The sequence below is a fragment of the Macaca fascicularis genome, chromosome 12 (genome assembly GCF_037993035.2).
Source record: "Macaca fascicularis isolate 582-1 chromosome 12, T2T-MFA8v1.1".
Classification (NCBI taxonomy): domain Eukaryota; kingdom Metazoa; phylum Chordata; class Mammalia; order Primates; family Cercopithecidae; genus Macaca; species Macaca fascicularis.
The window spans coordinates 94973871-95000522 of record NC_088386.1 but is presented as its reverse complement, the minus strand read 5'-3'; the positions used below and the strand labels follow the sequence as shown (position 1 = coordinate 95000522).

Here is a 26652-nt window from a genome sequence, read left to right as displayed (position 1 = left end):
TAGATCTTTAGCATGAGCAGTGTTTCATGTGACGTTATTTTGTAACCCAAATTATTTCTTGCCCATGGAGGAGTAAGAAACACATTTAACAGTTGACATTCTGCATCATCATGGACAGACCAGAGAGAGAAGTAGCTACACCCAAAATACATATGAAAGTATTTTATGTGGGTTTGCTTCACATTGAGTGGTTTATGGATGAATAAAAGATTTATTTTTAAAGGCCTTATTCTAATCTTTTATAAGCATTATTGAATGTACTACCCCAACCCAGTATTTTGTGTCTTCAAGTAATTTGATAGCAAGGGCAAGAATTGCAAAGCTTTTGTTTCTTATTTATTAATTTTATTTGGCAAAGTACAAATTAAACGCTAAAAGTATCTGTCACATAGATGTGATTGGGGAAGAAATTTATAATCATTTTTGGACTCTTACAGTTCTTAAAACATAATCATGTTTCAATATTATTATACAAGTACTTTTTTTTGAGTGTCTACTAAGTGTCAGACACCAGGCTAGCTTAGATGAATGAGGTGGTTTCTGGTTGATTATGACCAGTTTTGAGATGTATCCAAGTGTGCAAGAACCACAAACTGATAAAGAAATGTTCATGGGCATTTTAACTTAACAAAGATTTAACTTACCTTGACTCATACTGGAAACTGTTATCAGAATTTAAAAATTAATGACTTGCTCTTTATTTCTGGTACAAATTAATTTTAACGTAACATTGGGTAACTTGGTTAACTACTTTCTTCTAGTGTAGCAACATAATAATACCATGATAAACTTAAATGCCCAATTTCTTGATGGATTATTATAAGGTGCTTATGATAAAACAAGATTGAACAATTAAAAATGAGTAGAGGTAAACTGGGGCCCACTAAGGTAACATCAGTATCCAAAGGCTCATCTGTATTCAGAAAATTAGATATGAAGGAAATCAGTTTTATTGTAGTGAATATTTTCATGCTTTTCTCCCCATGTGTTATAGAATGTGTATGTTAACAATGAAAGCAAAACAAATAAAACAACATGAAAAGAGATTAAATGGATCTTTTTTTTTTTCTCATTTAAGTTAGTAGCCTAAGTGACTAAATATATTTTGATTTGTGATTTTCCTTCCTTTTAGGGGTGGGAAATTGATGGTGATATATTAGAATCAAACTGAAACACCACGTAAGTTATATTAAGGATGGTTGAATTAAAAAAAATCCACATGACACTTTAGCCCTTGGGGCCCCTTTGCAGGGTTTTATCTATTTTTATTTTTATTTATTTTTTTATTCATTTATTTACTTATTTTAGAGGCAGGGTCTCACTCTGTCAGCCCTCCGAGTAGCTGGGACTACAGGCACGTGCCACTACGCCTGTTTTTGTTGTTTTTGTTGTTTTTGTTGTTGTTTTTTTTTTTTTTGCAGAGACAGAGTTTCTCTTTATGTTGTCCAGGCTGGTTTCCAACTCCTGGGCTCAAGCAATTCTCCCACCTTAGCCTCCCAAAGTGCTGGGATTAAGGGCATGAGCTATGGAGCCCGGCCCACAGCCTTTTTCTAAGAGAATGTAATAGAAATTTACAGTATTAGCTCTCATACAGTTCTTGCCACCTACTTATCTTTCTTACCGGGTGTTATATCTTAAAGCTCTGAATAAAAGTAAATCTTGTCTACATGTGGAGGATCTTCATAAATCAGTGATTTCTAGGGAATTTATTAATATTTATAATCATATAATTTTGGGATTTTTATACCTTGCTCCCAATTTTCAGCATCATACTTCCTGAGCAAATTTAATTTATTTACTTATGTGGTTTATGCTAGGGGCTTCATTGGTCATATGCAAATATATCTTTAAGAAGAGGGGATTACTTATTTGTGGAGGTATGTAAGCAATTTATTCTATTGGATACTACGCAAATGCAAAATTGATCTGAAAGTGTCTTGTCCTAATAATTGTGTTACTGTCTTTCATTAACATAAAAGTGTCCTGGGGAAAGTTACTCTTTAATAATTTTAACAGGAAGAACTAATGAACACAATTATATTTATTTAGATAGAGAAGTCCATTAGTAGTCGGTAAGCAGCAGCTTCTGTTATATTAGGAAGAAGTACAGTCGGCAGAATGATATTCAGTTTAAAAAAACCTGATTGAGCCATATTTTTTTTTCGGTTGATATGAAAGCCATTGTTGTTTTGCTCACCAACTGGCAGACCTTCAATTATCCTGAATTTAGAAGTTGTTCACTATACTTTGAAAGTTTAGAAATGAACCCTTCCTGAGAAACAAAAAGCTGGATGCTTGCCATTTTGTTTTTTTAAAAAAAGTAGAACTTTAATGGCAGAAAAATCAATCTACCAATTCAGTGTTGACTTTATTTTCAGTTTTGAAGGCTTGATGTATTTTTAAAATGACAGTAATCAAGGCTACCATTATTAATCCCCAAAGTTTTGGGGCATCATTTTGATCTAGAATGGCAGAACTGCAAGGGGCCATGGAAATTATCAATAAATCTCTGGGACCGTAGTGGATTCCACAAGGTTTAGTTGAGGGTTTCAGCTATTGAGGCTTTTCTCTGTGCCTTTATCAGGTGTCTAGAACATCTCTTGGGCTAGTCTTCCTGGATATCCAGGGCACCAAGAGTAAGGGCACTCACTTTTCCACATGTTGGGAGTTGGCAGAATGCTGGGGAAGGGTCTGAGAGCACAAGGTAAACCTGCAAAGAAAACCGGCACTGCCCACGGGCCATGGCACAGTGACCCTTCCAGCTTCATCCCCCCCACCCACCCACTCACTCCCTCCCTCCCTCCCTCCCTCCCTCCCTCCCTCCCTCCCTCCCTCCCTTCCTTCCTTCCTTCCTTCCTTCCTTCCTTCCTTCCTTCCTTCCTTCCTTCCTTATCTCTGAGCCTCTACCATCTGCCAGGCACCGAGTTATCTGTGGAACTTACAGTCTGGTGAAGAATAAAGGTGCCAAATATTTTTAAGTGCAGAGGCTCTCTGGGATCATTTGTAACAGGGCAGGTGGTCCCTGATGCCTTCTCTGATTGCGGACACTCCTACAGATGGCAAAGTGGAGGTTCAAAGAGAGTAAGTGGCCCCAGTCAGTAAGCTCGGACAAATTTCCTATCCTAGGGTCTTTGGACTATATCAGATGACTTGCCGTGTCAGCAGGTGACATTTTAGAAGATCCAAGTTTTTGCTTCTTTAAGTAAAGGGAACTTTCCCTTAAAAACATCCTAAAAAATGTAATGCTTACCTCTTTTATGTTGACTTACAATTCATTAATGCCAACATATGTTTATACAGCACTTTATAATTTTCAGTGCACTGTAACTCATGTTATTTTATTGTAATTACCATCCTGTGAGTCAGGCAGGGGAGTTTGTTTGTTTCTTGTTTTAGCTTTTAACTCCCCATTTTATAGAAGAGAAAATAGGGGCCCAGAGAGGGTAAGTGAGTTATCCACAGATGCAGAGCTGCATCCAACAGAGGGCAGATCCAGGATCTGGGATCTGTTGATTGCCAGGCTGTTGCTTTTCAAACAAAGGTGGGTATGCGACATACACACACACACAGTGTTTTAGGCATCCTCATTTTATGGGGCTGTAGCCAGAGTTGTTAGAACAAGTTAAATTGACATGACCTTTGCCTTTTGGTGGTTTATAGTCTAAATATGTTAAAAGAAAAAAGTTTCAAGTTTATTAATATACAAGAAACTATTTTTTTTTCCCTGGGTATTGTCTATTCAGCCTATGCCAAGTCCTTCACACTTAAAAGGAAATAAAACACAGTTACAGTGCACCTTAGCCCTACTTTCCTACTTATATGTCATAATGTTCCTCTTTCTCTTCAACAGTAATGAGATTTGCCAGTGAATTGAGGAATTGAAGGAAAAAAAAAGGAATCTGGGAATTTTGGTTTTCTGCTCTTTTGAGGAGAATTAGTGGATTAATCTAGATGCTCCCAGTCCTTGCTTTTTACTGGGCACCCTGGGCAGTGAGGTCCAAATTTGGCTTATCACCAGCATCTCCTGGGATCTACCCCTGGAGCTTTTGTTTCAGAAGCCAGGATGAGGCTCATGACTGCCCTACAGATGAACTTGGAACCCATTTACTTCATCTGACCACTCCAGACACCACAGTTCTTACTAATCTGCAAATTCCTGGGAATGAAGAGAATAACAACCCATTTGTGACCTCTTCTACCCTCCAGAATTATCTCTGTGTAATCCAGCTGCCACAGGGTAACTAGACGTGCAAGGGGAATAGCTTCTAACTCTACCACAGTTCCGTTGCCCATCAATTTATATGGCATATTTCTGATATTGCTGAATATTTTTTTGGGCTCAAATAGGGCATTGTCATTATTTATCACCATGTATGTTGTGGCTGTAAGTCTACTTTTGATTCAATTAGAGAAACATTTGCCTACTGAGAGAACACCTCCTGTATTGGACTCTTGGCTTTTCTTTTGGTCATTAAAATGGTAGTGGCATATTTTAAAATTTGGTTTGCAGCCTTTAAATATGACATTTCCAAAGAATGTAAATCAAGGAATATCTTTAAATGTAAAACATCTGAAACCATGTGTATTACTAGGTTTAATAGAGTGTATATGAAAATGTCCCTGATATGTATATGAACATTGAAAGTAAAATTTATTAAAATATTTTTAAGGGAACAAAAATAAACCCCCCAAATCTTCATACCAAAAGTAGTTGCCACTTCTACCAGTTACAGCTGTAGTTGCTTCTATGTATTGTAGTTTCTTAGCGAATTACTGTGAAATCAGGTTAGTTGGAACATGAATAAAAATGTACAACAAAAATGAATATACATTTGCCTTCATATTATTAATATATGGCAATGTTTTCTTTGATAATCCACATGCCATCATAATATTGCCCTTAAGATTAGGTATTACGTAACCCTAAATTGCAGGAAACACAATATGCCTGGAGGACAATTCTAGAATATATAACTGGGAGAGTGCAATTGATAGAGAGTTTCCAGGGGTATTGAACCCAGAGATGGAGTACTTGGAAAGCCAGGTCCTCAGGAAAACCTACTGCAACATTTTAGTTCCCATCTAAAAAGAACATAATTAATTAGGATGTGAAATATGTGAGGCAACTGTATTCTTAGACCTTCAGTGGGTCCCTAGAGGATGCAGAAACACTGGCTGAACATAAGTTATGAATAGCATCTGCTAGAATGCAGCAAAGTATGTTTAAAAGAGTATACTTTTTCCCTTGTGTCTTTGATTATTGAAGATATTTTTGGGCGACAAATACTAGGGGGAAGTCTCTTTATGCAAATGTATTTCTGAATATAAAGGAGGAAAAAAGAGAGAAGCTTGTGTTACCTGCCAAAATTAGTTTTTAAATTTAAAATTCTTTTAGAAAATTATTAAACTTAGAACAACAATAAGAAAATATGTACTGGATGAAATAGTTTTTAACCAGTGACATAAGTTTAGAACCAACCCCAAATAATTTCTCATCACACTTTTCTTTCTCATTTGTCTTATTCCTCCATGTAATAGTTTTAAATGGCACTGTTATGAAATAAATAAATAAACACCAACCACATTTTTTTTTTCATATCCTGACCAATATTTTGGCTGTTTTACAGAAGAACTGGAATTCTGAAAATTAAATAAAGATTTCTGAAATGCTAACTTCAGAAAGTTTTATTTAATTTGTGGAATAATTTTGTTCTCTCCCTCTCCATTTTTTTTCAATAAGGTCTTTATTAATTTAGTCTAGTTACTTAGTGCTTATATTAAATAATCTAATAAAAGTCAGGGTTGTAACATAACATTTCCCAAATGTGAAGCAGCATCTATTACATGAGACAAAATCTTTATGCCGCAAAATTGTAAAAGCCATGTATAGAATTACAAGGCACCAAATGGTACTGTATATATTTCTAAAATAGAACATTTCTGCAGTGTAAGGGGGTAGTCAGCTCAAAAAAAAAAAAAAAGTGACAGCTGTATCACTATAGTTTATTCAGAAAGTACTCTAAAATTAATTTTGATTTTTAAATAATAATCTTGATAATTTCCTCTGAAAGATAGAAATATGATTTAAATATAAAGGTTAGTATTTTTAAAGAGTAAAAACTACTTTCTTTGTGTTTGTCAGCGTTACCGGAATTCTTACAAATAGAGAAGTTATCTGTGGGGATGGGAAACAGTGCGTTGTGTGTGTGTGTGCGCATATACTTGCATCTCTCGATTTTTAGATCAATTCATATGACAGTATATCTTCAGTTTATTTTGAATCATTGAATTATTTATTTTTGTCTGGCGTTTCCTTTTGTATTGTTATAAATGCAGGATTAAATCCATTGTAGGCTCCCAGACAAGTATGTGGTGAGGTTTCATTAATTTGTGTAAGTTATAAAGGCACTTGAATAATGTAAGATGACTCAAAAAGGCTGTTTCATTTTCCACTTACTTTTACCCCAATGCAAGCCATTTGAAATATATATAGAGAGAGTCCTTAAAATCAAAGCAGAAGGTGTAGAAGAGTTAGGTTTATTCCAATAAGTTGTATTGGGGTACTGCTAAACTATACATTAAAAAGGAAAATATGTGTACTTCAAAAACCATTTTTGTTTTGCCTTTTTTTCTTTTTCCTTATTGAAAAGTCATTCTCACCACAGGTTTAGCAATAATAACTAAAATTTATGTCTTTTTGCTGCTACAATTCGGTGATATACCACAGTCAGGCCACAGGTTAGAAACACAGGCTGAATTATTATATACTGCTGGGTAGTGATTTCCCGTGAACTGATTTATGGATAAATAATTCTATGTTCTTATTATATAGGATAGACAGTTTTTAATTTCTTTAACAAAGCATAGCTGAACAACAGAAAATTATATGCTATAGCATAAGAATACAACCACTCTGAGGAGGATAAACAGACGCAATCAATGTCATGAGTTCGCCTGTTTTTACAAGGAGCCTCATCAGCAGTTGGTATTGTGGAAATAATACCGAGAACCAGAAGCCCCAAGGCTTCGTTCTTCTAAGGCTGGGGTTTTTATTGACACTCTTTTGCGGAGATCTTTTCCAGGGAGTTATGAGATATACAAACACCAGCCTTTTGATATTAAAGCTAATGTCTCATTTTTTTCTCAGCCTGAGTTTTCATTTTGCTTTAAAAATTAATGTTAAAATGCACCTGGAATAAAAGAAAATTATCCATCCAGCTGAATTATAAGAATACTGCTGCTGTCTTGCTGGGTTGCTTATTATCTGTTTCACAGATTGGTTTGTGGGCTTTATTGTGCAGTATACCAAATCTATATCTATTTTATCAGCATCTATCTACATACCACTGCAAACTGTGAGAATTGTTCTCATGTACTTCACAGGCGGCCTATTGTAGGCCTTCATGAAGTAAATATTTCTCACATTTGAGGTACAGGGGTAAAAGCTATCATCTTGGTTTATTTTAGGAGTGGTTTCTCTTAGCTATGTGTTTAGCAATAATACGCTTCTCTGCTCAATTGTGAGCTCCATAATTACAAGGACAGTATATATTGAGGTTATCTTTGCATCTTAGTGACTTGTGCTGGAGACACACAAGAAAAAATTGTTGAATGAAAGCTTCATGCTTAATACAAACCCTTCTAATGGCCCATTGATTATATTGTGTTATTTTATTTTATTTTATTCTCAGACGTGATTGACTTTCTAAAAGCTTGAATCAAATATTGATCAACTATAATGTGTATTATCACCACTCTTTTGTTTTTATATAATTAGAGGCAAATATTACTAAAAATATGAATTATGCATTTACTGAGAATAGTAACTGTTTTCTTTGAGATAAATCCCAAAAACATATGAACACAAACAACTATTGATATTTCTTTTGGTGAAATGTCAGCTTTTTAACTCTGGCAGAATACTGCATTGAGAAAATAAAAAACTGGTTTCCATTATTGCATCTTTTTAATTTTAGACAAAAATTGCCTCCAGTCCCAATCTAATTTTATATCACTAATGGGAAATTTACCTACAATTGCATTTTGTTATTTGGTCTGTACACATTACACATTGAGTGGATTGGTACTCTATATTTTAGTGAACAGATTTGTCTGGATATAAACAGTTTTATTTATACTGTGCTCAATTCAATCATGTTAACATTTGTATGAATTTCAACCCCAAAATAAAGGCCCGTAATTTGTGACTCAAAGACCTTGAAAGAGCATCTGTAATAATCTTCAACACCAAGCATTTTCTAAATGTTTGCAGATGATAAATTCCTTGTAAATAATAAAGATGATTGGAAAACAGTGTTTATGTCTCAAATGGCACTGTTGTGGGAAACTGTGTTTTCCAGAGAAGTCCCAATTGTAACTGGCTCTTCAGTCTTCTGTGCCTGTGATGTCACCTGTTTGCTCATTGGTCTCACTTATTCCTTGGTTTAACATTAAATGTCCAGACACTGCCTAATGTGTGACTGTGGATGCACTCTGGCCCTCCTCTCCAGGGGCCCATTGTGTTGTTGGGCACTTGAACGTGGGTACATCCTCAGGGCAGAGGTAGCAGAGCTGAGCAGAAAGGATATTGGTCCAGTAGTTCAAAAACTTGCAAAATGAAGCCTAGGTTTTAGTCCTGGTTTTCATCCACTTAGGTCCTTGAAAAGTCATTCTCCTTGGATCTTCAGCCTACTTCCAGGTAGAATGCTGAGTCCAGGCTGTTTTCATAAGGATAAACTAATGGTTATATAAAACTCTGTGCGAACTGTAAAGTAATGTAAAGGGATATTGTGATTAAATAAGTTTCTTATAAAATATACAGACCAAACAAGAATATTTATTGTACAGTGTTATAGAGAAAGGATTACTTCAGGTGGGTTATCAGGGTTGGAATTATTTGCATGGCAGAATTTCAAGAATAATATAGACAATTTCTAGAAGTGAATATTGGGGGTCAGTACTCTAGACAGAGTGAGAATGTGATAAATTTTCAGACAAAAAATGGAAATTGCCACACATTTAGCATCTCCTATGTGCCTGGCTGAACTCAAGGGTGTGTGTGTGTGTGTGTGTGTGTGTGTGTGTGTGTGCATGCACATGCATGAAATATTTCCTAATTTAATCATCACTGGTTTTTCTCATTTTTCAGATTGGGGTTACAAAACTTACTCATAGAATGTGAATGTTGGGAGTAACATCTGTATGCTTTAGTTATGCCGTTATTATTGGCATTTCTCTAGTGCTGCAATATTATCCTCAGTGGCCACATGACTTGTTCTTTCTTCTTTGTCCTTGTTCACTACAATGGAGTGATTAGTGGGGTCTGCATCCCTCCTTAGAAGCCAGGAAGAGGCTGTTACAATTGTAACTAGACATACCTACCTGAATTATTTCAGTTCTTTTTTTTCCCCTTGGAATGCATGCCGTTTTTAATCTACTTGCAGTCCAGTACCAGTTGAGCATCTCAAATCTGAAAATCCGAAATATGAAATGTTACAAAATCTGAGATCTTTTGAGTGTCAACATGATGCTCAAAGGAAATGCTCATTCAAGCATTTCAGATTTTGGATTTTTGGATTTGGGATGCTTATCTGGTAGGTATAATGCAACTATTTCAAAATCTGAAAAAATCAGAAATATGAATTGCTTCTGGTTCTCCAAGGATTTTGGATAAAGAATATTCAACCTGTATAAATTAATCTCTCTGGAAGCTGTGCTTTATTGTTGTTATGTCTACACTAAGAAACTTACAAGGATCTATTTTCCCTTAAGTTTTATGGAGCACTTATTATGTAGCATCCCAGTGCTAGACTCTCCTTTTCATGTAAAGTCTCATGATAACCCTAAAGGGTAGGCATTGTTCTTATCCCCATTTTACAGATATGGAAATGGACACATGGAAAGACTAAACAATTTGCCAAGGTGACACCTTGACTAAACAAAGTGACAAGCAGAGGAAGCTGGGTGTAAACTCACCTTTGACTCTAGACCTTACTCCTAACCTCTGACCTATACAGTGTGCTACTGAGTCAGGCATTCATGGCCTCCCGAAACTTGGAACCAGTCTTTTCTTCTAGTTTGCCTCTCACTTGAGCCAGTGTGATAACAAGAAGAATGAGAGCCTGGTCTTTGAAGTGAATCTGAGCTCTGCTACTTGCTAGTAATATTACCTAGGCTAGTTAAGATAACCCATCCCTTCTGAATCTCCATGTCCTCATGGAGGGAGTTGAAACTAGATATTCATGGGTAAAGAACTGATAGAGAAATTGGAGGTACACCTATACTAGGTTTGGTGGTGCAGAAAATAAGAGACTGAGGGAACAGAGAGATTGTCATAGTGTTTTTGTTTTAAAGTAGGAGAGGGCTAGGTGCAGTGGCTCATGCCTGTAATCCCAGCACTTTGAGAGGCTGAGGTGGGTAGATCGCTTGAGCCCAGGAGTTCGAGACCAGTCTGGCCAACATGGTGCAACCCTGTCTCTATAAAAATACAAAAATTAGTCAGGTGTGGTGGCACATACCTGTAGTCCCAACTACTCGGGAGGCTGAGGTGAGAGGTTGGCTTGAGGCTGGGAGACAGAGGTTGCAGTGAGCTGAGATCTCACCACTACACTTCAGCTTGGGTGACAGAGCCAGACCCTGTGTCAGAAAAAAAAAAAAAAAAGTAGGGGAAATCTCAATCTACTTATAGGTCAAAGGAAAGAAGTCACTGAGGAACAAGGATGGAAGAAATGAATGGGGAAGTGGTGGGAATAGAAAATGGGACATACTGATGTATACTCCTCCTTTGTGATTTAAAACAAAAGTCTTTTATAGACACATGACTGAAAGCTAATATGATAAAAAATCTTTTGAGTCAATATATTTTGAAATAAACTGACTATATAAGACACATTAAAAAGGTCAAAAGGATGACTAAATTGTTGAGATTAAATTACATTCAGACTCTTTACTAATTTTTACATTTAATGTGCACAATATTCTTGTAAGATTGGTACTTTTATTGTTCCAATTTACAGATGAGAGGATTGAGGTATGGAGAATTTTAAGTAACTTGCTAGGGTTACATAATTAGTAGGTGGCAGAGCCAGGATGTGAACAGAGGCAATTTAACTTGGAAGCCTGCATTCTTAGTCACTATGGTATACTGCTTCCCAATTTGATTTCCTCAATTAACACTTGACTACTATTCCAAGTAATATTTTTGTCTATTTTATATCAGGGAAGGAGGACTGTTCTAAGGAATGATTTTCCAAAGAGGATTAATACAGTGCATTAGACAGAGATCCTGTTTGGAGGAAAGGCTCATTAAGAGTTACTCCAAGAGTTACTCCACTCTGGCTGGAGCAGAGTGGGCTTCCAGCCATAGCTCTCCAGCAGATCTTGTACCTGCAGACCCTGGTAAATAGCTGAGCAGAGACCATGACTTCTAGGACTAGAAGGTTAGTTAATAAGGTGCAAAAAAGGAAAAGCATACACTTCCCATTGCCTGGGAGAACAGCATGTGCCAACAGCTCTCTTCCAAGATCTAGAAACCAACCTGTAGCAGCTGCTCTATGTGGAGGTATTAAGTGTTGTTAAAACACCTGTGTGTGTCTAATTCTAGCCCAAACAAGTCGTCTTCCAGCTCATCGGGGGAGGGGGTAAGAATTTACCTATATGGAGATTCTATTTCCAGTAGAATGAGTTATTATATCCTGTAGATATTTCTCTCCCTCTCCTCTCTAAAAAATCGAGGTATAATTTACATACAAAAATGTATGGATGTTAAGTGATTAGTCTGATAAATTTTGACAATTTGTATAACCATGCAACACCATGCCAAACAAGAAAATCCTCATATGTCCCTGTCTATGCAGTGCCCCTTTCTGTCCCTCTGACTTCTATCCCCATTAGATTAGTCTTGCCTGTTCTTATATTTCATCTAAATGAAATTATACAGATATATTCTGTTGTGTCTGGCTGTAGTGTGGTGTGTATTCTTACAATGGAATACTTCTTTACAATAAAAAGGAATCAACTACTGATACCACAACAGCTTGAATGAATCTCCTGTGGAGTTGTGCATTGAAGCTTGTAGGGTCCTTTTTGTTATATTACTTGCATAGTCTTAGTAACCAAAATCACCCACAAAATCTGCTTCTTTTACTTGCCTATCATAGTGCACAGTTGTCAACTTCATTCCCCGCCCCATTCTCTCATATATTATCTGTGTGACTTTAGAACACAGCCAATTTATATTCAACTTATGGGTGATCATGATAATGACTTTTGAAAGGAATTTAAAATTGTAGAATGATTTTTTTTAAAAGGAAATATGTTAGACATGTTACATGGTTTCTTTTTAGTATTTGCAAATGTCAGGAGTAAAAGAAGCAAGGAAGCAGACCCACTCTCTCGTGGGTGGCTGTCCAGTGGGCCCTGGATGTTCATTTCATGACTACTACATGCTGCGTGCTGTGCACTTTTCATTGTCATGAGAGAGAATGTTAAGAAAACTATCCCCGCAAGAAAACAGCTTTTCTTGGCAAGTGAAATATGACTTAAGGAGCCAGAACTGGAGACATACGGTACTATGAATGAGAGCTGTGTTACTTTATTGGATCTGAGTCCAGGCACTATTTATACTGCAGCATATTCAGCACCAGATTGTTAAATCTTAATACTGAAACAGTGTATCATTTTAATATTTTTGTTCTGTTTATTCCCTGTTTTCAAGCATTATGTCAAGCATTGCGCATTCATTTATTTCATCTTGGACAGGACGTGCCCTGACCAGAAAGTTCATTTCCTATTGTTGGAGTTTTGCCCTGTAGCTATCATTTTGTGAAGCTTTTAAACGTTCACTTGGGTACACAGGTGTTCTCTCTTTGATGACAATATATATTTTTAAAGAACAGTGTAGTTGGACTCACCTGTATTGTCAAAAATAAAAATGCTGTTTTTCTTTGATCACTAAAGTATCACTGCTTTTTATGTGTGGCAATTTCTGACATCCTGGAGACCATGGGATTTTTCATTGCATACAAATAAAATTTTTGTTACCGTGTGTCATATGTGAAATGGGTTTCTCTATTTTTCTTCATCAATGTTTATGTGTGCCCTGTGTCCCAGATAAAACGGGCCTATCTTATGAATAAGTTAGCATTTTCACCATATGTTGCTGAAACCATCCCATGAATCTTCCTCTAACAAGGGTATTCCTAAAATTGCTGCTCTACGTAGCCCCAGCTTAGAAAGGATTTTTATTATTTCTTCATTGTTATGCATGTTTACCATATGCAGCAGGAAATCCACAGGGAAAAAGTACTATTGTCACTGTCTAAAGAGCTGAGGAATTAAAAAAAGAGGAAGTTGAGGGCATCTTTGCTGTTTCTGATCTGTGGTCAGTCACCGTGGTATTGCATTTGGCCTGGGAAAGCAGCCCCACTGCCTGCTGAAACGCAGACATGGGAGCGAACTCTGACTGCTTCATGAGCTCCAAATGCTGTTCGCACTGGGAATCGCACCACAGTCAGGATGTAACTGCGTGCTGAGCCCACACACAGGAATTTTCTTGTACAATTCAAAACTGAATCTTATATTTACTTAAGGCTTGGTTTTTTTTTTTTTTTTGTCTATGAAATCAGCAGTCCTGTATATTTAGCATCAGCCTTAAGTTAGAATGTGAAACAATTCTGGGGGGAAGGAAGTATCCGTATGGTTTTCTAAGTAATTTAAGAAACAGGAAAACATAAAAGAACTGATTGTCTGTGATTAAACCTCATTCTTTCCTTCCCATCTTCCTGTATAGTTAACTAACTCAATTGTCAGCCAGAAAGAAATAGCTTATTGCTCTGGGTTGTAAAATATCTGAGTGGGCCTTGGATGTTGATGATTGAATGACCTTCTTAACATTGAACAAACAATGAGAAGGTTTAATAAATAGCAGATATGTGTTTATTATGTTTTTCTTCCCTGTGCAGGAATAATCAAGCTGGGAAGGTGGAACCCTCTCCCCCTCAGTTATGTGACAGATGCACCCGACGCGACAGTGGCCGACATGCTACAAGATGTCTATCATGTTGTGACGCTGAAAATCCAATTACAAAGGTGGGTGTTTCTGAACATCTGCTTTTCCTTACTCTCAGAGCTGTTCCGTCAATCATAGATTCCCTGCAAAGATTAGCATGTCCTGTCTTTATTAATTTCTGGACATTGGACAAAATGAAAAGAAGGAGAGAGAAGGAGAGAAGAAGAAGGAGGGCCCTTCCCCAGGTGTCTTTATAGTCACATTCCAATTACTTTATGCTTTGTTTTCAGAAGCAGTGAAGTGGTAACCTAGGGGCAGCTTGACAAATCATTAAAAATCTATAGCCCTTAGGAGGAACTTTACACAGTCCCTTACTCAATGGGTCCTTTAGGCCTGGTTAAATGTGTAGCACATAGTATTTGAAGAATAAACACCTCTGCTGTTTTCAGATTTGTGTTATGAGGGGAGAGTTTTGTTCTTGTAGTAGGTTTAGCAAGAATGTCCTGACATAGGAGACCTTTTTCTTCCCTTTCCGAGGCCACATCAAAACAAACAAACAAACAAACAAAAAACACTTTGTGGCCTGCAGAGATTCTGGGGATGATTTCTTTATTTTTTCAAATATGGCATCCAGAACAAGATATCCCTTTTATTGTAAAGTCTTTTATTGTAAAGTGCCTGCTAGGTGTGATTAAGGAGTGTTGTCCTTTAGTGTAAGTGTTTTGGATCTCCCCCTTTTCGGGAATTTATACTTTAAAAATGGACTCCTGGCATCCCCATCTGTGTCTATGAATGGGTGAGGATAGAGGTTCAGAAAGTAACTCTGAGCCATTCTATGAGGGTGAGGGTGGGCCTTCCAACTGCAAATCTGACGGGGAATGCTTGTTTACAGTTAACCTTAGGCATGCTCAATAATTACATTTGTATTGGGGAAGTTTATAACCACACTGCCATGCCATTTCCATCAATACATTGGAAAAATCGTATTTTATAAAAATAGCATTTCTTGTATCAGAAGTGACTAGTTTTCTTGGATGAGTGGGAGGACAAACTTAAAAGAGACCCTTTGGGCTCTAGCAAAGTCTTGGAGAAGCAGTTTTACTTCCCTTCTTTCACTTAGACCCCATTCTTCAGCATTTCTTCTGAAGCTCCCACAAGACCCAAGAATAGCTGCTGCACTGTCTCCTCTTCGGTCAGGGGCCCTGGGTGAGGTGTGTGTATTGTTCATTCTTGCTCTGTTTTGCAGTTGTTCAAAGTTGGAAGACTTGCCTGCGGAGCAGTGGAACCATGCCACAGTCCGCAATGCCTTAAAGGAACTGCTCAAAGAGATGAACCAGAGCACATTAGCCAAAGAATGCCCTCTCTCCCAGGTCAGTATCTTCAGGTGGGGGTCTGGGAAACAGAAGAAGCCATTGGTAGACTCTCCGGCAGTGGGGTTCCTTCTTCTTAAACAACTGTCTTCTCTTTTATTTATAGACTTACACTGCATTTGAGGTGTAAAAGATTATGTTGCTTCTGGTTGTAGAATTGAAGTTATAACTTATTGGCCGGGCACAGGGTAGCTCATGACTGCAGTCCCAGCACTTTGGGAGGCTGAGGCAGGCTGATTGCTTGAGCTCAGGAGTTCGAAACCAGCCTGGGCAACATGGCGAAACCCCATCTCTACAAAGAATACGAAAATTAGCTGGGTGCGGTGGCATGTGCCTGTAGTCCCAGCTACTTGGGAGGCTGAGGTGGGAGAATTGCTTGAGACTGGGTGGGAGAGATTGCAGTGAGCCAAGATCACACCACTGTACTCTAGCCTGGGTGACAGAGTGAGACCCTGGATCTCAAAGAAAAAAAAAAAAAAATAGCATTTATTGAGACTTTAGGGTAAGGAGAGACTATTAAAACATTTTATGTATACAGACTGGGCATGGTGGCTCACACCTGTAATCCCAGCACTTTGGGAGGCTGAGGCCAGAAGATTCCTTGAGCCCTGGAGTTCGAGACCAGCCTGGGTAAGATAGCGAGATAGCGAGACCCTGTCTTAAAAAAAAAAAAAAAAAGGAAAATAAACGTTTTACATATACAGTCATTAACTTCTCACGTATTTCATCGGAGATAGGGACCAGTGTCTCCATTTTATAGATCAAGAAATAGGAGCTTAGAGAAGCACTTACATTCACTGCCTAAGCATACTAGCTGGCTAAGTGGTAGGTTGAGATGCTACTTCCCACAGCCCCCTTTCAAAGTGGATGCTCCAGATTGTTGTTTTACTTGGTCAGCTGGATGAGTCAACCATGCTAAACCCATCTATGCATGATTTATTGGACCTTTTGCCAGTCTGGTGTAGAGAGATGATCTTTACATCATATGCATTTGTAGCGGTTTTGTAGTGAATTCACCACAAGAAAATGCATCTTAAGGAAAAGTGATACTCCATTTTTTAGGGAACGTACCATACACTAATACAAGCCATGAAAATGAGATTGAGAGGATCAAAAGAAGAGCAGTGGAGGAAAGGGCTGCCTTTTCCATTTGTGTTCATGAGCTGGGACCCCATTTTTTTCTATGGTTGAGATAATATTTTGATAATGGTGGATTAGGGCTGCTGTAGAAATGAACACAGGTTGACAAATTATTCAAAGCTTTGAATGGAAATCTGTTTCCTGGTGTGAGCTGCTACACATGATTTAAGACAATGTCTGTTAAGTTCAAGGGAAAATGATGAGAAACCTATTACAGAAACTTGCTGTGCCATGAGCTTTGTTCCAGGGTAAGGGAGTCTCTGAAAGATAGGAAGGCTATTGGTTAAGAGCATGTATCCTGGAATCAGAGCTGGATTCATGTCCTGGTTGACAAGCCTCTATAACCTTACCTTTATGAGCCCCCCTTGTTTGGTTAGTAAAACTGAGTAGTAATGGTTCTGAGTTATATAAAGAGGATTAAATGATTGGAAATTACATAAAATGCTTGGCCTAATGCGTAGCATGCAATGATGCACCATAAACAGTATCAGCTATTATTATTGAGATATTTTGTGAACTGAATGTGTGTGTGTGTGTGTGTCTGTCTGTCTGTCTGTCTGTCTTTGAGGGTGTTTTGGAATTTGGATCCTCTGAAGCAAAGTATACTATTAATATTTTTGCTTCCAAAAAAGATCAAGAAGGCATGTATAGGCAGCTAGATAGAAAAGGACATTATTCTGATCTTATGTTTAGGACTTTTCATGCAGGCCATTTTAAAACCTACCTGTAGATATGTATGTAGATGTTAAAGCCTTGTTGCATACAAAGTTATAAAATGCATATTTTGATTATGTTGGTGATACAGAGGAACTGGCTAAAGAACGAGTTAGGAAAAGCTGTCAATAATTTTTCCCAAATTTCACAATCATTCACAATTAATTTTCTCTTGCATTCACATGGGAGTCAAAATGGCCTTTGCCTGAAAGTGTACAAGCCTCTAACTTGATATTACCAATTCGGAAATTTATCCAGGGCTTCTGAGGCACGTGGAAGTTTAGTCCAAACTGTTGTATCATGACAATCATGTTTGGTTATGATTACAAATATGACCTAGAGAGGCAACATGAGTGAGGAGAATCCAGATCAGGACCTGAGAGCCCTGGGCTCTAACCTCAGTTCTTTTATGGCAGATATGTGATCCTGGGCAAGTCCATTCACTTCTCAGAGCCTCATTAAACTCTTCTATAAGCTGGGCATCATTGTATTTACATGTTTCATATAATTCGGAGGGTTGTCTTGTGATGTTCAAATGAGATCATCTTTACTCCTATTATAAAAACTCTTGCCCCCTCCACTGTCTGCTCTCATGGTTTGCCCACTTAGTTGCCTGACCTAAACAGTTCCTTCTCCTTCACCCTTCTGTTTGATCCTATGGGTTCCATCACTTCTCCATCTAAAATCTTTTTCCCTTGTACCACTGCTTTGTTCATTCTTTCATCACCTGTCATCTAAAATATTTCAGGTTTTCTTGCCTCATGACTTTTCTCCTGCCACCTGATTCTCCTGTGTTCCTTGTTTGTAATTCCCCAGTCACTCCCCCTACCCACCCTATAGGAAGTACAGACTCCATAGCATAAGGACCATCAAGATGACACTGTTCAGCCTTATATTTCACTAGAGCTGCCTTCTTCCCTCTTCCTGCACTCATCCTATATCCAGAACACATTAAATTAATTATTTTGAAATGTTTACCATTGCTCAAAATATCTCTTGAGAGTGGGAGCAACCTAACTAGTATAGCATTACAAATCTAACAAAGCCACCTTCTGTATTATCCTAAAAATTGATGCCGAGTTTATATTCTTGTCCATATACCTGTTTTGCTGTTTTTTTGTTTTTGTTTTTTTGAGATGGAATCTCATTCTGTCGCCAGGGCTAAAGTTCAGTGGCGTGATCTCAGCTCAGTGCAACCTCCGCCTCCCTGTTCAAGCGATTCTCCTGAGTCAGTCTCCTGAGTAGCTGGGACCATAGGTGCCCGCCACCACACCTGGCTAATTTTTTGTATTTTTAGTAGAGACACGATTTCACCGTGTTAGCCAGAATGGTCTCGATCTTCTGACCTTGTGATCCACCTGCCTCAGGCTCCTAAAGTTTTGGGATTACAGGCGTGAGCCACCATGCCCAGCCCCTGTGTTTTAAATATTTTTTAAATGCCATAAAATCATTTTGCCTGTTAAGTTAGGAATCTCCTTCTCTCCACATGAGACCGGTTCTTCAGGGAGATGTACCTTATTAATCTCTGGCTTTGGAAGCCCCTGCACACAATCCTGGTGACTCTAGAGTCCTTCAGTTTGACATTTGCTTGCCTTTGCATACATGATTTCACCTGGCTAGAATGCACTACTCTTTTCTACTTGATGAAATTATCTTTCAGATTCCAGCTGGGAAGTCACTGCTAGTGAAGTGCCTCAACCTCCTGGTTGAAGTAGTTGCTACCTCTGCTCTTAGTAGCCTTTGTAAATACCCCATCACAGCACTTATCTCAGCCTGTTGTCATTGTTACCTGTCAATTTCCATCACTAAATGAACTGTCCACAATAACAGGGGCCATCTCTTATTGATCTTTGTGTCCACAGCATTCAGCATAATGTATATTTTGTATGTAGCTATTACTATAATGCAGGAGTTTAACCTTTTAGCAGGATAATTCTTTGTGGTGGGGGGCTGCCCTGTGCATTGCAGCATCCCTGTCCATTACCCACTAGATGCCACTAGCATGCCACTATACCCCTTCCCCAGTTGTGACGACCAAAATGTCTCCAGATGTTGCCAAAGGTCCCAAGACAGGAGCAATACCACTCTCAGTCAACCAATTCTCTCATGTGCTTAATGAATTAAGTTTAAAAATGTTTCAGAAAGTGTAGTTTTATTAGTATGTAAAGTTAAAGTTTTATTATTATTACAGTGTTCTTGGCAGCTCCAAAACATTTTGAAGCAGAAACAGTGAATAGAATAATTTGGTGATTGATGCCCAGCACATTTCAGTTAAACAGGGGCTCATTTCTATTGTTTAGATTTGGGGGAGATTTGATTTAGGCTTCTGATATATTGTGTGATTATGGAAAATCTCACTGGGGTAGCTCGTTTCAGCTAGCATGGATATGTAATGTGGACCATGGCATTCATCCTACGGCCATTATCCTTAAACATTCCAGATTATTCACTTAAATTGCATAGCTAGATTGTAATTTAGTGTGGAGATAAGCACGCCCATTTTGTTGGTGGTTGTCGCAGAACAGATGCATGCAGTTTTTGTAGTTCAGCCTATGTAAAGTGAAACAGAATGTATTTTTGTTCTAAGCAAGGTGAAACAGTAATTCAGCAGTATATTTCCACCGGCATTCCTGGAGTCCTGATTAAGAATCAAGTACTTTGCGATGAGTTGGGAATACAACAGTGAATCTGAGGGAGGAGCTAAAATCCTTTCAATATAGGAAGAAGAGAGTGAGGCATCCAGTACTACTCACCTTAGGTGAGAAAGGTGGCTTGTTGGGTTTTTCAAAAATAGGCTCAACTCATGAGTAAAAGATTCCTGTTATTGAAATGATTCTTCCTTCTTACCTTAAAAGCCAAACCATTTTAGGTGATTCTTCACTTGAGTTTGGCAATTACATAAGGGAATGATTCAGTGGATAGTTCATACTTTATTGAACACTCCAGTAGTCTGCAGTTCAAAAGAGCAGCCTTGAAGGCAGAAGAAAGGTATGGAGAAGTCCGTAAAAGTGCAACAATTGTAGCCTGAGGTATATATATTTAAAACAGGGAAGTAATGATTTAGCCGTTCTCTGTCTGGCCAGATGCTTGGAAAGTACAGATTGTGGTTGTGTGTCTGCATATTTATTTTTGATTTCACCTTTCAAAGTGTGTTTAAGTGCTGGCACCTCTTCCTTTCCCTCCAATGTCTCTGTGAGTAACCACTCGCAGCCTCTTTCCTCTGCCACTGGCTGTCCTGAGCATCCTAATTTAGCAGACCTTAGGCGTAGTCCTCCCTTATTAAATAGTCCTTAGCTGTTCCAATTTGAAAACATTATGATTTCATCTTTCTGTGGCTTACTTATTCTTACTTGAGGAAGAGTTGAAAGACCTAAGGTCGGCTTTTGATTGCAAAACCCCAGGTGCTCAGGGTTTTGACCTATTTAAATAAGTAAAGGTACCAGTACCCACCTTGTGCATCTCATAGGCGATCTTGATGTTCAAATGGGATGACTAAAGAGATAGTCTTGTTAACTGAAAATTGTGGGTTTTTTTTTTTTTCTTTTTGAGACGGAGTCTCGCTGTGTTGCCCAGGCTGGAGTACAGTGGCATGATCTCAGCTCACTGCAGCCTCTGCCTCCCGGGCTGAAGCAATTCTCCCCCCCTCAGCCTCCCAAGTAGCTGGCATTACAGGTGAGCGCCACCATGCCCGGCTAATTTTTGTGTTTTTAGTAGAGATGAGGTTTCACCACGTTAGCCAGGCTAGTCTTGAACTCTTGACCCCAAGTGACCCTCCTGCCTCGGCCTCCCAAAGTGCTGGGATTATAGGCATGAGCCACTGCACCCAGCCTGAAAATTGTGATGAAAAGAACAATTTGCAAGTGCATGCAACTTCCAATGTGCTCCACTTCTACACATGTTCTCTGTGACTCTAGACATGTTAAAATATTTTTTATGGTAAAATATACATAACATGCAGTTTGCCATTCTAAACATTTTTAAGCTTACAATTGAGTAGCATTAATTACATTCACAGTGTTGTACAACCATCACCCCTGTCTCTTTCCAGAACTTTTTCATCACTCCAAATGGAAAGTCTAACCTTTAAGCAACAATTCCCTATTCACCTCTCATTCTGACCCCTGGTAGCCTCTATTCTGTATTCTGCCTGTGTGAATTTGCCTATTCTACCTACCTTGTGTAAGTGGAATCATAGAACATTTATTTTGTGCTGATTTATTTTACTTAGCATGTAGACATGTTTTTGAAGCAGCTCTGTCCCATGGTGCTGGTTGAGACTTTTTTGCTAAATATTTGAGGAACAAAATGACTGACTAAAGTTATTGAACTGCAAAGAAGTTACTAGATTTCCAGTGTGACAATGGTGTGGCACTCATATAGTGTGCCTTTAGAAATAGATTGTAGGATGATTATTTCTGTCATCCTAAGCAAGCCTTACCCATTTGGACTTAACTCATATGTACAACATGCCAAAACAGTTGAACAGTGAAATCAAGCAGCCAGTTGGGTCAGCAGAAAAAAAAAAATTGAGCATGTGCTCATCATATATAGTGACTGATCAACTGCATGGACCAGAATCATGTTAACCAGTTGTCAACTGTCCGTTTAATTTAACCTAAGTTCATGTATGTAGTGGGGATACATCATGTCTCGTGTTAACCAGTTGCCAGCTGTCTGTTTTAGTTATTTTCGTGTGAGGTTGTTTTAGTTTGTGTCCCAACCTCATGAACTCATGTTGAAGAAGGTTCACAAATGACAGCTTGAAAATAATTCCTAACCAGGGGATTGCAGTGACCATAAGAAATGATTGCACAGTGGGGAGAAAGATGACATTTGTTGATTCCACATCTTGTGCTAGGCCTTTTACACAAATCATCTCACAGAATCCTTACACTCTCTGATGCAGGAGACAATATCCCAGTCACAGGTGAGAGTGCTGACGTTAGACAAGCAAGCCATTCAGCAACAGCTTAGGGGAAGAGCTCTCAAATGTAGTGTTTTCATACTCCGAAGTTCAGAGGAAGTGTTTCTTTCCCTTAAAATGGCAACAGTTTTCAATTCTGATGTTATAGCTCAGAAGTGGGGATAGAGAGGGATAGTAGAAGGCTGCCAAATGACATTAAATGAATTTTTTTCATGACAAAATAATTCCTCTAAATCAGTTTTTTTCCCTTTACCTAATTGAAGTATCATTATATTCTCATGTTTAATATGTTATTTAGCATATCACCAAGCAGATTGAAAAGGCCAAAAATGAGCAAAGAATGCACACATCACTCATTGCCTGTCTTTGCTCTCTCCTTCATGCAGACATAGAAGAGGAGGCTAGGGGATGCCACTCCTCCACCCCCAAACAGGGGATTCTCACTGACAGAAAATGTAGTTCTTCACATTGGTTTAAAAATATTCTTCTTCATAGCAAGTGTATTATGTGTTTTCAGCTTAGCTACTCTTAGTACCACACTGCTCTTCAAACAAATAAATCCCACCAAGCCAAGCAGAATGTAGTGAAGGATATCCAGTTATTTTATCTTTTCTTTTATTTGGGGAAAAGGGGATGCTCAGATCTCTGTTTTTCTGAATGTATCGTACAAATCATTTTAACCTGTGTTTATTACTTTGCTTTTTCCTATTAAGTTTTACATTCCCTTTAGATTCCATAGTTTTCTTTGATTCTAAACTTCTTAATTAACTTATATAGGGGGCCTGAGATCACAAACTTCATGTTTTCCTTTTTTTTTTTATTTTTTATTTTTTGCTGTTGTTACCTTGTTTTTTGTTTTGTCTAAAGTACTGGTTGCCCCATCAGCTGTTGATCTTGTGGTCGCTGATGGAGGTGGTAGTGAATGTTTCCTTCTATTCATTCGTTAGTCTCCCTTCTTAAAAGACCCATGAAATACTGGTCCACTAACAGAGTGTCTTCATGGTGCCTCCCAGTGCTATTCGACTATGGGAAAGATGCTTTTCATTCTGAGCTTCTGGGGCCTCAGTTTGAAAATGGAACCATACTTATAATCATATGTGACATCTATTCTCTGGGCTAGTTGAAAAACAAATAAGTGAGTTAAAAATTTGTTTCAGGAACCTAAAAGAAAATTTATTTTTAGATAGATCAATCTAGCTATCATAAGTATTTAAATAACAGTATTATAAAATTTATTCTCTTGTAGTTTGGCTTACAGCAAATTCAAGTCTGCCTAGTAAACTTTGGAATAAGTAAAGAAAAATCTAATATAGTTTGATTTCTTAAATACCTTATTTTTAAAAAATTCCAGATATTAATGGCAAACTAAATGTCAAATTGACTACAAATAAGGACACCTAGATTTTATGTCCCATCCAAAAATCTTTGTACTTAAAATTTCATAATTAACTACAAAGAAGTCAGAAATTTTCAAGTTTCTGTAGTTGGAAAGACATTTTAACCCTTTTAATTTATCTTAGAATATAATATTATTCATAAAATAGCTTTGTCTGCGGCTACTGTTTATGTGGTGGTTTGTGGCTGTGTCTCAGTATCTGAGTGGGGACTGCCTCAGTTGCCCATTATACATGTACCCTCATCCTTTCTTTTTCACAGCCCAGCACCATGCAAAGCGATACATGCTTAGTGAATGCAAAATCATGTTAATATTGGCCTTAGTAAATCATAGTTCCTCGGTTTAAGTGTTAAAAATAGCAATACACATATTTTCTGGGTTATTTGTGTTAGTATTGCTTTGTATAAACAGGGATACTCGAGTTGGTAGCATTCTGGATTGAAAAAGTTGACTCAGATCTTGTTCCTTTATCAAAAAGATGTGGATTCTAAAAGTCCAACTGTATGGTTGCTTTAGAATGATTGGAAAACAAAAAAGAGCAACATGAACTGCAAAATTATACATATTTTAAAAGGAAAAAATTGAATTAGATCTTTTTTGGCAGGGCGGTAGGTGGGAAAGATTTTAATTATTACTCATCCCATTCTGCATCAACTGTATCTTATCAGGTTTATGATGCTGTTGATTGTAAGATGGATCTCTATTTCAGTGATGTTCAGGTATAAAAAGTGGATGAAATATGGTAAATACAGATTCTCTGTGTCCCAGGATCTTTGGAGAACATTGTTTCCTGTAGAGTAATAGCACATGCTGGGTTCATGTTAGCCCCTTTCAACTTTACATATCATTAATTAAGTTTTGATGTTCTAGATATTTAATGGACACTAACATCGAGATGTGTAGTATGTGTCCAGAGCATGCTAGTGAAGCCTAGTGATTTAGATTCAGATTATGGGAATTTAACAGTCTAATTTAGGGTTAAAAAATATTCATGAAACTGGAATAATCAGACATAACATGGCCTTGCTTTTAAAATATTCCCAAGGTATTTTCTTATCTTCTGATTTTAAAGTCTTCTGAGGATGGACTATAACAATTCTTATCATTAAAAACTATTTTGGGTATTAGCTCTGTATAAAGGCCTGCAGGGAATTGACATGAATAAAATGTGTCATAAACTCAAACAGACTTTTCTGGTGATTAAAGATTTTCATCTAGGAAATTTGTTCGCTACTTATTATTATTGTTTTTGTTTGTTTGTTTTTTGCCCAGTTCATAGTTCAAACCTGTTTATGTTTTTGTTCTGTAATCAGTAGAGGTAGCAACTTATTTATGATTATCTGGGACAGAAAACAAATCTGATTCAGTCAGGGTAGCCCACATCTCCTTTATAAATGAGTTGTGTGAAATACAAGACCCGCTAATGGAGCCAGTAGGAGGCCAGATATTCATTTCCTTGCCACTCTGCCTTGTGCAGGGTCAATTGAAGATACAGCAGGAGGAAGGAAGGACAAAGTAAAGAGGGTAGAGAGTGAGGGGAATTTGGATTATCTGGGGCCAAAGCGATGCAGGCTTCTGGGCTTGTGGCCTCCTATTATGGGCCAGGAAAAATTGAGAAATGGTTCCAGTAATTAGACACTGTTCGTTTTAGTCCACTTCCTAGGCCATTTGGCAATACAGGGTTTAACTCTGACTCCTGCCATGGCTATGTATCCTATGCCTTTCCAGAGGATAAATTCATACAAACAAGATAGAGAGATGACAAGTACATTTGTGATTATTCACATACACCAGTGTGGCTGATGCATCTATTATTAAGCTACTTTCATGTTAAAAAAATTTTATTATTATGACATTTCAGTTTGGCACTTTTAAATTTCATCTCTGTCCCTTTTCCTGTGTTAAATTTCAGTGACTCAGATATCCCACATCAGAACTATGTGAGACACGAGGTAGAAAAAAAAAAAATGAAACAGACATAGTCACTGTCCTCAAGGGTCTCACAGTCTAGGAACAGAGAGAATCTCAGCCCAGAGCGGGAGCTAGCTCAGCTGGTTAGGGAAGAGTCGTACTTGGTCGTTAATAGCACAAAGCCCGAAGCCCGCCTCTGGGAAATTAGGATTCCAGTGGTCATCCTATAAGGCAACAGACAAGGCCCCATAGGTTCTGTGATACACTCCCATAATATTAACTCTTTGGGTTCCCATTGCTGTGTTCAGACCTTCAGATGAAAAGAGTTATCCTTACTATCTCCCCTTAGAGAAAGGAATTGTCATGGATAGATCAGCAACTGGGGAGGGCTAACCATCTGCGAAAGAGGTTTCTGTGAATTGAATTAGGAACCCCCTCCCCCACCAGTACTGCATTAGTGATTAAAAAAGAGGAGTCTGATGTTTCAAATGGGAGTCTATGAAGGCCTGTCTGCTGGCATTTTAACCTCCTGTTAAATAACTTGATTTATTGTTACCCTTTTTATCTCTACTGCTTTGTAGAAATGTCATTAGAAGTTCTAAGATTTCTCTGAACTGTTCTATGTCTGGAGCTAACTTTTTGAGAAAGATGAGATTTCAAGGCAAGATATAAAACCTTACACAGGTCATTTGGATCTCTTGAATTGTTTATGCCCAGGACAAAATAAAAATAAGAAATAAAATCTGTGTATAAAACATACACAGTCAGTTCAGGTATACGTTTAAATCTGCCACAAATGTTGGCCCAAACATACTGTATTAACTGCAAACATATCTCTGTAGGAAGTTCAATTCAAGGTGTGCAATTATAATTTTAACTTTTCAGTGCTATGTCAGGCTATGCTCCCCTTCTCTTTTAACCCCAATTATTAATACAAACAAATCAGCTGAGCAGTTGGGCTGAGGAGGATGAGAGCAAGGAAGAATCATGCACTTAAGCACTCAGAAAGTTTGAGCTTTGGTTCATTTTTGATTGAAACACAGTACAAGTGTTACGTTTAGTTTCCCTTGCTCTAAAATAGCACTGTTAATTTTTTCATTTAGTGAATTTTCACACAAGTTCTAATCACACGTTTCTATAAATTATATTAATTTAACTTATTTCCCTAAATGTTGTTCTGCAGTGTGTA

At 37.9% G+C, this 26652-nt stretch overlaps 1 protein-coding gene across 5 annotated transcripts in view; it reads left to right on the top strand.

Moving 5' to 3' along the window:
- SATB2 (SATB homeobox 2) overlaps positions 1-26652 on the top strand; it is a 194188-nt gene that overhangs the window by 68486 nt on the left and 99050 nt on the right. For all 5 annotated transcript variants that reach the window (XM_065525834.2, XM_045367439.3, XM_065525832.2 and 2 more), the window contains 2 exons: positions 13962-14088; positions 15255-15378. In XM_065525834.2, the coding sequence (XP_065381906.1) occupies positions 13962-14088; positions 15255-15378 (251 nt within the window). The remainder of the gene's footprint in view (positions 1-13961; positions 14089-15254; positions 15379-26652) is intronic.